The following is a 14,790-nucleotide window of genomic DNA, read 5'->3' on the forward strand; positions in this document are numbered from 1 at the left end:
AAAATAAATACATACATATATGTTATATATAAAACATATACATTACAACAAACATGTTATTGTTATTGTTTTATTTTAAGTCTGCTCACAATAGGCAGACCTACAATTAAAGGCATTTCAGCCATGACCATCCAGTCTTATTACTACAACACTAAATAAGATTTGGCTGTTACTTCCAGTATATTGATTAACCGTGGAGGCGCAATGGCCCAGTGGTTAGGGCAGTGGACTTGTGGTCATAGGATCGCGGTTTCGATTCCCACACCGTGCGTTCTGAGTGTTTATTGAGCGAAAACACCTAAAGCTCCATGAAGCTCCAGCAGGGGATGGTGGTGAACCCTGCTGTACTCTTTCACCACAACTTTCTCTCACTCTTACTTCCTTTTTCTGTTGTTCCTGTAATTCAAAGGGCCAGCCTTGTCACACTGTGTCATGCTGAATATCCCCGAGAACTACGTTAAGGGCACACGTGTCTGTGGAGTGCTCAGCCACTTGCACGTTAATTTCACGAGCAGGCTGTTCCATTGATTGGATCAACTGGAACCCTCGACGTCGTAAGCAACAGAGTGCCAACAATTGATCAACCGTATGGAGGTTCTTTGAGTTGTTTTTCCACACAATCAACTGCTTACTGAACATGCAGGTGTCAGTTTATTTATTTTTCTTTTACTATTTAATCAAGAATAAAAATATGGCATCAAATTACCATTTTTCTTCAAATCCTTACAAGATAGGGGTGTTGGGGTGGAAAGGAAGGAGGATAGTTATGTTCAAAACGGAGACCATACAGATATGGTTGTATGGTAAGAAGTTTGTTTCCAAGCCACATCAGTTATATTGCATGGCACTATGGGCAAGTGTCTTCTGCTATAGCCTTGGGCCAGCCAAATCAATGCCTTGCGAGTGGATTTGATAAACGGGAACTGGAAGAAGCCCATCGTGTGTGTGTGTGTGTGTGTGTGTGTCTGCGTGCGTGTCTCTCTCTCTCCTTGTCTTGACACTGTCATAATTGTGAATGGTTCTCACAGTCAATCATGCATAGTCATTCATTTGCAGTATTCAGCAAGAACATGTTTGGCTAGAGGGCAGATATTACCTTACTTGGAAGCAGATAAGGGTTGGTGTCTGGGAGGGCTTCCGGCTATAGGAAATGTGCCTCAGTAAGCTCTGCCCAATCCATGCAAGCATGGTAAAGTGGATATTGAAATGATAATGATGATAATATCTCTGAATGCTTAAAAGAGTTTGGTGCACTAAAGGCAACCAAGTACCAGGTGGTGCTATTGTTAAACTGGGTGAGGGATTATGTCTACCACCCAAGAATTAAGAACACAAACAAATGGAACAATTACCACAAGGTATATCACCTAATGAGCAAACAATTCCAGTCATCCACTGCTTTGGATTGTTAATTTATTTTGTTGACCCTGAAGGGACAAAAGTCAAAGATGATTGTGGCATGATCTGAACTCAAAGTGCAGTGAACTGGAGCAAATACACAAACTAATGTCTTATGTTGTTACCCTGCCAATTTGCTGCCTTTGATTCCATATTCTTCAAATTTGCCACACCTCCATGAATCATCTTTTACTTGTCTCAGTCATTAGGCTGCGGCCACGATGGGGCACCACCCTGAAGAATTATTAGTTGAATGAACTAACCCTAATACTTAATTTTTTTGCTAAGCCTGGTACTTATTCTATTGGTGTCTTTTGCTGAACTGCTAAGTTATGGGGACATAAACAAACCAACACCAGTGATGGGGGACAAACACAGACACATGCATGTTAAATGAATTCATTTAACATATAAGAATTCATTTAACATGCGTTTTACTCCATTTACTAAATTTATATATTTACTCAAGTACCCAAAATAACAAGGAGTTTCTACCTCATAAACAAGAGTTACACCACAGTCATTTTGTGATCTTTGCTACCCTGGTATCTATTAACCAATTTATTTTGTCCGAGTTAATTATTAACTTAGAGAAGACACTTGCTCAAGGTGCCACACAGTGGGACTGAACCCAGAGTATTAAAGGATGAAAATTGCTGTTCTAAGTAATAATAACTTGATTTACTACAATGAACAGGCAAATTTCATTCAAATTATACTCTACCATTTTAATCCTTTCATTACGATATTCCTGTTGAAATACACAGTCTATTACACATGAATTTATTAAAATAATCTTGTCATTATGAAGATGATACTTGGAACAAAAATTGAAATTTTGATGGAAGGTTTTAGTGAGGATCACTTCATAACAGGGAGATTGTATCTTAGAACCAGGCAAAGTTCCAGGTGGGTTGACATCAAAAGGGTTAAACAAGGACTGGCATGGTGTATAATGTGGTCCAAGAAACAGTAAAAGATAGGATGGCCAAGGTTGAAATACCTTTGATCATAAATCTGATTGATTCGGAATTACACCAGAGATTAATGACAATTCTCATAATTCTCCCCCACCATACACACACAACATCAATCATGCAAAATATGTCAAAGCATCAACATCTCATAGCTTGTCAAAAATATTTGGGTTTTCTTTTTGTCTTACAGTCATTTCAAAGGGCTGTACTTACGACCCTTTTCATGGCTTCTAAGATTTGTGGCAGAGAGGGAGAGAGGAAGGAGGGAATCCTTGAAACGGAGACTTGGCCTGGATGCTAGCATTTAAGAGTGAACACTACTAAAAGGCGACCAAAGACCAGGTAGTGGTGTTAAACCTACCTCCAAGTAGGAGACTGGTAGAGTTTGTGCTAAGAACACAAACTGGAATAAGTATCACAAGGCATTCCACCTGGTGCTCCAACAATTCCACCAGTCAACCAGTCTAGAATGGTACTACTATTTATGATCCTCCAGAAGTATGCAAGAAAGCTGACCTTGGCTAAATTGAGGTAATGCTTCAATGTTATTACTTTAAAAAAAAAACTAAAATTAAAGATAAATTTAATATCTTATTATATAACAAACATGTTTCTTCATATCAGAATATGGAGTTGCCTTTTAAATTCTCCATGACTTAAAGAAGTCTTCACAAGATGAATTTGTTCTAGGTGTCAATTCTTTGTTTAAACAGACTTTTACTTTCAATTGGTAGAAGCATGGCTGTGTAATTAAGAAATTCAATTTGCGACTATGTGGTCTTGAGTTTAGTCCCACTGTGCCACACCTTGGGAAAAATGTTGTGGTTGAAAGCCTGTACAAAACTTTTGTGTGTGTGTCTATACATGTTTGTGTGTATATATGTGTGTGTGTGCGTGTTTATATATATGTGTGTATACATGTCTGTGTATATGTATGTGTGCGTGAATGTTTCCAAATTGCATGTGTGTGTAAACCACTGACTTACAGAAAGTGCATTCTGTTAACATTTCTCTGTCAACAAACAGACTGGCAGCTCTGTGCTTTTGAAAACAAACAGAATGAACTTCCTAGTTAAAAAAGACTGTTAGGGTTAGCCCACAGGAAGGGCAGCCAACTATGAAGCAAAACCCATGAAATGAATGAAGAATCTTGTCTGGTTATAAAGGGTGAGGCATAATTTGCCAACAGTCAACTGGTATCTTTCACTGAACTGGTCACAGCACCCCAAGATCTGGAGCACTTTAACCGTCCAAAAAGAATGCAATGCAGACTATAGTTCAGAATGTGGCAACAGAGGTACTCAGAAGAAATGACCTGGATGTGGCCTGGCCCCTAGATAGTGGAAGAAGTTAAGGTCTGAAGGGATGGGGAGGCTCCTCTAAAGACTTTCAGCTGTTTAGCTCTCTTATTACTAAATCTGGAGTTAAAAACGCAAGTCAATGAGTGGCAGAATTGGTAGAGCATCAAATGAAACAACATTTGGGATCTAGTTACATCCCTTTAAGTCCTAACTTCAAATTCCATTGCGTTTGGCTTTATCTTTGATTTTAGCAAGTTTGATAAAAAATTTTTGGAGGCGATGATAAGCGACCGAGGCCTTTGGCAATTTGCTGAGCTTGAGAGAACACATCAAGCTAAGTGAAATTGTAGTCATAGCCTGTACTGGTGACACATGAAAGGTGCCTGTGACATGTAAAAGGCACCCGTTCTGGTGACACATAAGAGACATCCAGTAAACTCTGTGGAGTGGTTGGTGTAAGAAAAGGCATCCAGTCATAGAAACTAAGCCAAAACAGACTGTAGTCTGGTCCAGCTTACCAGCTCTAGTCAAAATGCCTTACTCATGCCAGAATGGAAAACAGATGCTAAATGATGATGGCTGATGAGACCCATCAGGTTCAGAAAGTTAACTGTCATTAAACTATGGACAGGATTTCTGCAAGCTCATTATTTTGGTGTGCTTTTCTTCTTTTTTTTATACACACACACACACACACACACACCTGACAAGGAACAAGTTGTACAGCTATTTCATAGTAGAGTGGTTAGCAGTGTGAAAACAAGATCAACTACAACATCCACCCAAAATATGATATATAAAGGATGTACCCACTACACTCTCGGAGTGGTTGGCATTAGGAAGGGCATCCAGCTGTAGAAACTCTGCCAAATCAGATTGGAGCCTGGTGTAGCCATCTGGTTCACCAGTCCTCAGTCAAATCGTCCAACCCATGCTAGCATGGAAAGCAGACGTTAAACGATGATGATGATGAATATGCACACCCGTTTTATATATAGAATGTGTTTGGGCTAAATTTGATGGGGTTTTTTTATATCTCCTTTTTTAAGGGACAGCTTTATGTACCAGTGAACAGTCAATGGCATTGGAGAACATAAAGATTAAAGTTGTAGTTGATAAAAAACGTTAGCTAACATGGAGGATTGGAAGCCATCTGAATACTGGAAACGTGTTACCTGTATCATGATGATTTGTGATGGGTATCTAAATGCCACATCATAAATGCAGTTCAAAGCTCTGTGAGTAATGTAAAGGCTGTAAGAATTGACATGGACATCATGAAAGCCAAGTTTCCCCAAACTATGATGGTCTTTGGGAGTCTTCAGAAAGGGTGAAATCATGCCGCTCCACATCCTCAAACAGAGCCTTACGCTCAATTGAGATGACTATGTTAAGCTAGTGGGGACTGTGGTCAATTACTGGCTGGAAAGGTTGCTAATGAAGGCCATACATGTGGCAGCAGGATCTGGCTTCTTGCTATACCTTTACAAAGAGTTAAAAGTCATTATCAGAGTCTTTCTACAGCTCTACCAGCCCCAGCTTCTGACCTCTTGAGTTGCCTGATTGTAATCTCAAAGATTACTATGTGTAGGATGCAGTTAAGAAAAACACCAACTACTCTGCCTGCAACACCAAGGTTGAACTGGTGGCTAAGTTCAAGGAGGTGTTTGAAGATCTTCCCAGGTTCCAAAGCCATGGTGAAAGCTGAGGGCAGCTCCTTTGAGTATGCTTTTTATGTGGTGACAGCAACAATGCTTTTTATGTGGTACCAGCAACAATGCTTTTTATGTGGTACCAGCAACAATGCTTTTTATGTGGTACCAGCAACAATGCTTTTTATGTGGCGACAGCAACAATGCTTTTCGTGTGGTTCCAGCAACAATGATTTTTACATAGCACCAGCACCTGAGCTTTTTACAAGGCACCATCACCAGCACTTTTTACGTGGTACCAACAGCAATGCTTTTTACATAGAACCAGCACCAGTGCTTTTCACATGACACCACCAGCAGTGATTTTTACATGACACCATCGCCAGTGCTTTTTACATGACATCAGCAACAATGTTTTTATGTGATACCAGCACCTGTGCTTTTTACATGGCACCAGCACCAGTGTTTTTACATAGCACCTTGGTTTTGGATCTCAATCCATAAAAATAATTTTTTAAATATTCAATTTTTCCTCTGGTTAGGATACTTTTATCTCATGGGTGACACTACTAAATTTTAACCCTTTAGCATTCAAATTACTCTGTCGAATGTAGTGCTTATTTATTCACATTAATCAGGCATTATCTTGTTGATATGAGATTTTGATAGAATGACATTGTAGGAATAGATATGAGAGGCCAGATCTGGCCAGATTGAACATTAAACAGGTAGAATATTTGAGCCTGGTATAGCCAGCTTAAATGCTAAATAGTTAAACCAGCCGACATCTAGGTGAACTGGGGTGAGTGTAAAGCAACATAAAATATTCTTCACAGAAACATCAAAACACTAAATGGATTTGAACTCAAATCCATGAGTATGTGGTGTCAAATAGTTCAAAGAATGATGGATTTCTTCCTTTTTCCTATTTTTTTTTTCCAGTTAGAGCAATAAACCTTTGCATGGAACACAACACAAAAGTTAAAGTAGTCAGTCCATAAAAATACAACGTATTTTCAGGACTTCTAATCTAATTAGAAATTCAGCAGTTAAGTCTATAATTAACAGTTGATATGGATGTACATGAAGTGAGACAAATATTAACAACAACAACAACAACATCAACAACAAATGAAGGTGTCTAGCCTAATTCGAAAGCACAAACAAAATAGAGCACAATACAACACAGCAAGTACATCAAAGAAAATCAGGCAAAAAAAAAAAAATCAAATATTGCTGTCTGGTACAATTCTGTAGCATATGAACATGAATTTTTTTAAAGCATACTTTTCAGATGTTTAAGTAGGGCTTGAAAACAAAAATGAATATTCTAAATTCAAAAATAGAAAACTGACAAAAAAAAAAAAAAAGGAAAATATATTAAATAATGTATTTTTCAATTTAGTTTTTTTTTTTTTAAATTGTTTTTTCTTTATGGTCAAAACAGTGGAGAAAAAAGACAGCACTTTAACGTTACCGCATAGTGGTATTAAACTAAGCAATAGATTACACCTACTACTCAAAAACAGAAACAGTTCCTTTAACAGACTTCCACACAGCTTCAGTGTATCAAATTTCATTCATACTTTTAGTTTAATACGAGGTTATAGTTCAAGACAAATGTCCAAGATGTCATGTAGTGGAAATGAACCTGAAACCACAGAGTTACAAAACAAACTTCTTAACCAAACAGCTAGGCCTGCACCTAATTACTTCCTTCAGGTAAAAGCTGTACCGAAAGTAATGCAAACAGGAGCATAAATATTTTATTAACTACCACAGGTTGTTTCAATGGCACATGTAGATAGCGCAGCTCAAAGACTTATAGTAACTCTTCTTATTCTATATTGAAAGCAAATAAGCTTCTAAGCAGAAGCAAAACATGTTGTCATTGAGTTCTTGACAAAGGTAGGGTACAGGCTGTCTGACAGCCACAGATGACTAAAGGTTGTTTATGGAGATAATGCTACTGACAAGAACAATGGGCATGAATGGATGAAGAAGTTTAACCCTTTAGCTTTCAGATTTCTTTGTCAAATGCAATGCTTATTTATTCATGTTGCTTTGAATTAACAGTGCATTATTTTGTAGCTTTCAGATTTCAATTATGGAATTGTTTACTTTTAGAATAGGTGTGAGACCATATTTAGCCAGTTTGAATATAAAACAAACAGAATATTTTGGCTGGATTGGCCGGTTTAAATGCTAAAGGGTTAGGGTTAAAGAAAGGAAAACTGGCATTGAAGAAAAACCATGCAGTGGGAGAACTGCAGCCATTGATGCAAATTGCAAGTGAGTAGACAAATGATTTGTGCAAACACAAATGTCACAAACTGTAAGCTTGCTGCACAATCAAAATGCATTATATAAGATGGTGCAAGATTCTGGGTGATGAAGAGTTTGTGCAAAGTTAGTGGTTGATACCTTGGCACTTAACATTCAGTTCAAAGGAGAGAAAAGTAGATGTCTGCTATGATTTGCTGGGAGCATTTGAAGTTAATAAAAACAGGTGTTTTTTTTTTTCCTGATATAGTGATGGGGGATGAAATGTGATTGTATCTTTATGAGCTGGAAATGAAGGCTCAATCCTTGGAATGGCATTGCACCCCTTACCCAAATATAAGACACCAGCGGTTAGCACAGCAAGTCATGGTGATTACTTTTTTGAAATGGTAAGGACATCATTCTCTTTGATTTTTCTGGAACATGATGGACTACAATGTGTGATATGTGGAGACACTCAAAAATATTTGAGAAGTCATAAAGAGGAATAAACTAATCTGAAAATGATCCATATCTTTGGCAACAAATCAGGAAATTGGCAAATGGAGCTGGCTGATTATCGTTTAACTATTATGGGACCCAGATCAGGTGCTCTCTGATTTCCATCTACTTGGTCCAATGACAGATAGTCTTAGGGGACAACAATTTGACAATGCAGATGGAATGGAAGTGGCTGTGAAGAAGTGGGCATAACAATGCACACCTGAGTTTTTTCAAAGAAGATTCAATGAAGATGCAAAGATAAAGACTGTCAAGTAGCACCTTCATCCGGATTTAGAGATGCTCTACAAACATGTGCAATTTGAATGAACCAAGTTAATCAAAAGCTTATGTGCACTTTTGTATTATTTTTGGTAGAAGTCTCGTAATTCACAGAAAAAAACAATTTACTGAAATTAGATACAAGAATATATAACTATCTTCATCAATATTTTACATCCACATTTTCATGCTGGCATTGGCTGGATGTATCGTCATAGACTGAGTTAGTTCCTATTTAGAACAACTGACCTCTTTCATGGATCAAAAGACCACACATCCATACATTACATTTCCAGCATGCTGTCTACAGCTGGATGCCTTATCACCACTTTACTTAGTGTACTGGGTATATATTTTCCTGACATCAGCACTAAAGAGGTTGTTGTATCCTCAATAAATCGAAAGAATCCTTTCTACCCTACATTATCTCTGATCAATTGTTCACCAGCATCATAGGGGTTGTCTTGTCCACTGCAGATAGAAGACTAATGAAAGAGAACCAGTGTGAGAGACTGATAAAAGAGGGAGTAATGAAAAAGAACAAGTCTGACCACAGTTTACAAGAAGTACTTCAAATAGAATTCCTACCTTTATATGTATATTTTTTTTATCTTAAGTTGAAAATGTCAAGTGAGAGGTTAATATAGAAAAGAATAAAGGAAGAGAGTGACAGGCAGCTACACAATAATTATTGGTAAGACGGTTGGATAATAGCAATATGAGTGGCATGATGTGGAGAGAGTGATAGGAATGAGACAAGGTGATAAAAGAGTTCTGGAAGTGAAAGTGTGGTGGGAGAATATGAGGGAGTAATGAATGTCAACAAAGAGAGAGAGAGAGAGAGAGAACGAACAAAAGATCTACAGCTAACAAAAAGAAGACTGAATACAGCTAGAGCCAATACAATGTTAAACCTTGTTACAGAGGTGGTGTGATGTGGGAGAGATAGTGTGATATAGGGAGGACATTAATAAGGAAGGAAATAAGTCCCAGTTCAGTTCCACAGTGTAGCATCTTAGTAGGTATTTTCCCTATGGCTGACCAAAGCTTTGTGAGTGGATATGGTAGAAGGTAAGAGAGAAGTCCATCATATGTGTGCATGTGTATATATATATATATATATATATATATATATATATCCTTGCCTTAACATTTGCACTAATTGTAAGCAAATCTGACCATTGTATTATACATGTTCGAAGGACTATAGGAAATATCACCTTCCTTGGAAACAAGTGAAGGTCAGAGTCATAAAATCTACCTGAAGGATTTTTACCTGACCCATGCAAGCACAAAAAAAAATGGATGTTAAAACAATGATGACAATCTATGTACATGTAAATAAAAGTTACCAACCATGGCCTAGGCTGCCTTCCATATCTTGATTGTAGTACCAACTGTCATCTGAAAGACAAAAAAATTAACCCTCAATAGAATCATGATGACCAAGTGAATTATTTCAAAATGAGATGTTGACTAAACATCAAACATACAGAGAAAACATTTCTAACACTAAATATCACCAGAACAATTAACTTTAGCCCAGGGCTGAAGCAAAGCAACAAGAACAGTAGCAAGAGTGTCAATATTGTTGAACAAGCTTGTTTCTACAATAATCATCTCTTTAGAAACTCAAAAGAAATGCTGTTTGTTTTGCTACTTTGCTATATAGATACTCAAACATATGCTGCATGTACTTCAGCCAGGTCTTCTAACCAATAAGTCCAAGTAAAACTCCAATAACAAAGAAACTCAAAACAAATGTTTCACCTATCAGTATTTAAGTAATCCTGAATAAACAATAATTCAACTTTGTACTGCTTGTTAATGATTTCAAAAGACATCAAACTCTGATGCAACACAAGTGGGACGTGTGTTAAATATTTAACTTAGCATGACTCCTTCCGTAAAGGACTGCAGTTGGCTGAAAGAAAGCTATGAAAATCCAACCACACACTTCATGAAAACAACACACAATATTGTTGCTGACAAAACTTTTATAAACTTTTGAGAATATGTGAATTATTTATCGAACTAAATTTGTAGACTGGCACCCATGCCAACGTCTCTTTCATTGAACACTAAACTCGGCTTGCGAAGACCTGTTGGGGCAAGTGAAAGCGAAATCGTGATGGCACCTGTACCAGTGGAGCACTAAGAGCACCGTCCGAGCATGATCGTTGCCAGAGCAGCTGTCTGGCTTCCGTGCCGGTGGCACATAAATAGCACTATTTGAGCATGATCGTTGCCAACGTTGCCTTCCTGGCACTTGTGCCAGTGGCACGTGAAAAGACATTCGAGCAAGATCCTTGCCAGTGCTGCTGGACTGGCTCCTGTGCAGGTGGCACGTAAAAGACACCATTTCGAGCGTGGCCGTTGCCAGTACCGCCTGACTGGCCTTCTTGCCAGTGGCACGTAAAAGCACCCACTACACTCTTGGAGTGGTTGGCGTTAGGAAGGGCATCAAGCTGTAGAAACTCTGCCAAATCAGATTGGAGCCTGGTGTAGCCACCTGGTCCATCAGTCCTCAGTCAAATCGTCCAACCCAAGCTAGCATGGAAAGCGGACGTTAAACGATGATGATGTCAAAGAACACACACAAAGCTATAAACAACAGCATGAAGATACTGTGTTAAAAACTCTTTTGGATAGAAAAAGTCATAGGGGCTCTATGTGTGTGCTTTAAGATATACTATTCTAAAAACAAAGAATTATAAGTAACATTATATTGGACTAAAATTTCAGCATAAAGCATGAAAGCAATAACGAATATCAAGAAAGAAAAATTGTGTTTACCTGCTTTTTTATGGTCAGAAAATTCTTGTGAGTTTTGTGGATAATGTTCTAAACGTGAAATAGGCCGAGTAAAAAGGTAAGATTTAGAGAGGATCTTTGAAACAGCAACCAGCCTAATACTGTCAGAATCAACTTGGGCTGGAACATTCTGACCAATGTTGTTTTCCTTTAAGATAGAATTCCCTGCTTCAGGAAACTGCTGAGCTTCAGCAAGATTATCGTGTGCTAGTTTTTCTAATTTGTTTTGTTTTGAATTCTCAATCAATAAGCTATCGCGAAGAAGGGAACCTGAAGGTGATTGCTCAGCAACATCTTTGCCGTTATTGACCTTTGCCTCTTTGTTTCCTTCAACTAAAATATGTGGAAAACTGACATTCAACTGGTTAGATGAATTAGGAGCAATGTTATTAACTGATGCAATGTTCTGGTTTAGTGGAACCTTTTGCTCAATCATAGCTTCTACAGGAATTTTAACAATATTATCACCATTATTGACTGCATTCTTCTCTGGTGGACTAACAGTTACGGTATCCACATTCATTGCTTTTTGTTGAATAACAGAATTTCCTGGCTGCTGGACAACAGGAACATTTTTCTGGAGGGAATTTTTAGGATTATTAAGAATATTTACTTCATTTTGGTTCAAAAGTTTTTGTTGGGGAGCAGTAACTTCATTGCTCTGAAGAGGAACTCCTTGTTGAGGAACTGATTCCAGCTTATTCTGCTTCAGTTGTCTTATGTTCTTCTGGTCTAATACTTCATTCTGAGGGCCAGGTTGAAAACCATTCTGCACTGGTGTATTCTGATGAACAATTTGATTACCAGATACTTTATGCTGAGAAGCAACACCTTCAGAGTTCTGTGGAAGAAGTTTTTGCTGCAAATTAACATCCAGACTGTTCTGGCTTGGTACTTGCTGAAAGACTAAATTTTGTTGGTCTCTTAATTGCTGCTGCTGAAGATCAGCCAATTTGTTTTGGTCAGGTAATTTTTTAAAGTTGTTATAAACATTCTGATCTTTTTCCTCGGAAGCATACTGATGAGTCTTTACAGGACTTTCTAGATTCTGTTGAACATTGTCTTTTAAGTAATTAGTTGAAAGAGGATCAACTTTTTCAGCTTGAACTGTATCTTTAACTTCATTCACAGTCAAAGCATTGTTCTCCATAACATCAATCTGCCCCTGCAAAAACAAACAGAAGTTTAAGATTAATTAGTAAAGTTTGTTATTACTCTTTTTCCCTTCCCCTTTCCACTACGTTCTTCTCTCTCACTGCCAGTATCTCCACCTCCATCCACTCACAATGATAAATCTATTCTACCAATTGTATTTTAACTTCTCTCAGCATCTCACTTAATGTCCCCACTCTCTCCTGTTCTTTTTCAGTTGTGGGGACCTTTTAGTCTCGCAAGCTACAAGGTAACCTCACTAGTGCTGGTACCACAAAAATGCAACTCTGTAAGGTGGTTGGCAAATTGAATACAATCAATGTAGGATTGAGGCCTCTTTAATCTTGCCAAGAGCAGAACAATCTCTGTAATGCTGTTGCCATTAAAAATAGTGTAAATGGGTTGGTGTTAGAAAGCAGGACACATAGCCAAAGAGACTATGTACAAAATGACATAGTGGAGCAGATTTGTGATAACCCAAGCCAAAGGATCCTATCAAACCATTGTACCCATACCAGCATGGAAAAAGAATATAAAAATGGTGAGGATAATGATTTGTTAGTATAGAATGAATAAAGATTATTAAATATTCTTTTATCTTTTATTTAATTCGGTCATTTTACTGCAACCATGCTAGAGTACTGTCTTGAAGGGTTTTAGTCAAACAAATCGACCTCAGGACTTCCTTATGCCAAAATTAGAAATCATTAATATTATTATAAATATTATTCTTTTAAGTAGTTTTACTATTACTACTACTACTACCACCACCACCACCACCACCACCACCACCACCACTACTACTACTACTACTGAGTGACAGAGCAGTGCATACCATCAAAATCACATTGGGATACAAATATATGAAGCCCAATATATCCATCATAACAAACCCATCTGATAAGGTTACACCAGGCACATGCATCACAACCATGGGCACACGACATGGTATTCTCATATCAAGACAAACAGCACATAACCTTGTAGGTGGGGCCCAGTTAGAATTTTCTACTCAAAAGGTCCCTGAATAAGGGTTGTTTAAAGATGATGAACGAAACACCCATGTTTCCAGAGGTGAATTATTAAAACCCCAAAGAATCCCTCTCAACACATGGCTATAATTCTCTTCCACTACTCCTTTTTGTGATTAGAGATGCACATATTGTCAGCCACCAAGGGATACATTCAACTGGTTATGGTCAAGCAACTGACAAGCAAATCTGTGGTATTGAGGAAAATATTTGCTGTAGCCCATCCTTTACACCAAGACAAAACATGTACATGTTAACACTTCCAATCAGTTAAGATTAGAAACTATGAGAGCCAGTGCCTGGTATAGCATCAGGGAACTTATTATTTTCATTATTATAGAGCTGGCAGAAATGTTAGCATGCTGAGCAAAATTCCTAGCAGCATTTTGTCTGGAAACTGCACTGAAGTTGAGTATATGTGCATGTATAGGCATCCCTTTAATGTCAAGGTAGAAATACCTCACAAACAAATAAATTTAGTAGCAGATACAGTATGAAGGGAATAAAATTCTTGATGTAGCATTCCAGCATGGCCAAAAAAGATACAGGGATACTCCTTTCAATAAAAGAATAAAATATTAAAACAAAAAAAAAGAGCAAAAAATAAAACCAACTTACCGATAAGTCAGAATTTGATGGAAGTTTAGGTTTAATATTTTCTAAAACTAGAGTATTTTTTGAGGTAGTTATGTCCTGTTGGATTGGTCGTGAATCACTGGAAGCCCTACGATGACGACTGTTAACAAGAGATACCAGATTGTGGCGCACATTTATATCTTGGCTGTCTTCTTCAGGAAATACATCAAACTGATTTAGTTCCTTGAATAGGTTTTCTGTACAAAAATACAAATAATAAAAACATTTAAATTAGCCAGTGAAAGTATTCAATCAAATGTTATGCCAAACTCCAATTCAGGAATAAGGTTTACATAGAGGAAAAAAGACCCTACAGTTAATAGAAAGAGGAATGTTTGCATGTAGAAATATGAACCCTAAAGTTGATAGGAGATAGGGAATGGGTTATGTATTGGTGTATGGTCCATGAAATCAACTTCTAATAGGTAAATTCACAATGGTTACAGTGGAGAAAAAAATTCCCCCTTATGGTAAAAGGTGTAAAACACCATATCTGCCCAGTGCTTCCCTCTAGTGGATTCCCAGGTATGCATTTTTGACAGTTTAGCCTTCCTCAATGGGAAAAAACAAAGAGAGACAACTCTGGACAAATTTGAAGCTGTAGTTTTAACAAAAAAGTCAGTCAACAACATTGACTGAGTAGTACCAGTGCTTTTTTAAAAATCATGGTTACATTTGATCATACAGATTGTTTATTTCAAAAGGATAATTTTTTAAGATCATGAGCCAATATAGCCTCATTGAAATTAGGTTACTTGCTGGTCCCCCCACCTTATTATTATAG

The 14,790-nt window shown here is 37.6% G+C and overlaps 1 protein-coding gene across 2 annotated transcripts in view; it reads right to left on the reverse strand.

Annotated features, from left to right (window-relative positions):
• Positions 1–14,790, reverse strand: part of LOC106883658 (uncharacterized) — a 44,387-nt gene that overhangs the window by 12,836 nt on the left and 16,761 nt on the right. For both annotated transcript variants that reach the window (XM_052969475.2, XM_052969474.2), the window contains exons 2-4: positions 13,989–14,203; positions 11,170–12,352; positions 9,730–9,777 (exon numbers count right to left, since the gene is read on the reverse strand). In XM_052969475.2, coding sequence (XP_052825435.1) covers positions 9,730–9,777; positions 11,170–12,352; positions 13,989–14,203 — 1,446 coding nt within the window. The remainder of the gene's footprint in view (positions 1–9,729; positions 9,778–11,169; positions 12,353–13,988; positions 14,204–14,790) is intronic.

The sequence above is a fragment of the Octopus bimaculoides genome, chromosome 7 (genome assembly GCF_046866305.1).
Source record: "Octopus bimaculoides isolate indiv1 chromosome 7, ASM4686630v1, whole genome shotgun sequence".
NCBI classification, from domain to species: Eukaryota; Metazoa; Mollusca; class Cephalopoda; order Octopoda; family Octopodidae; genus Octopus; species Octopus bimaculoides.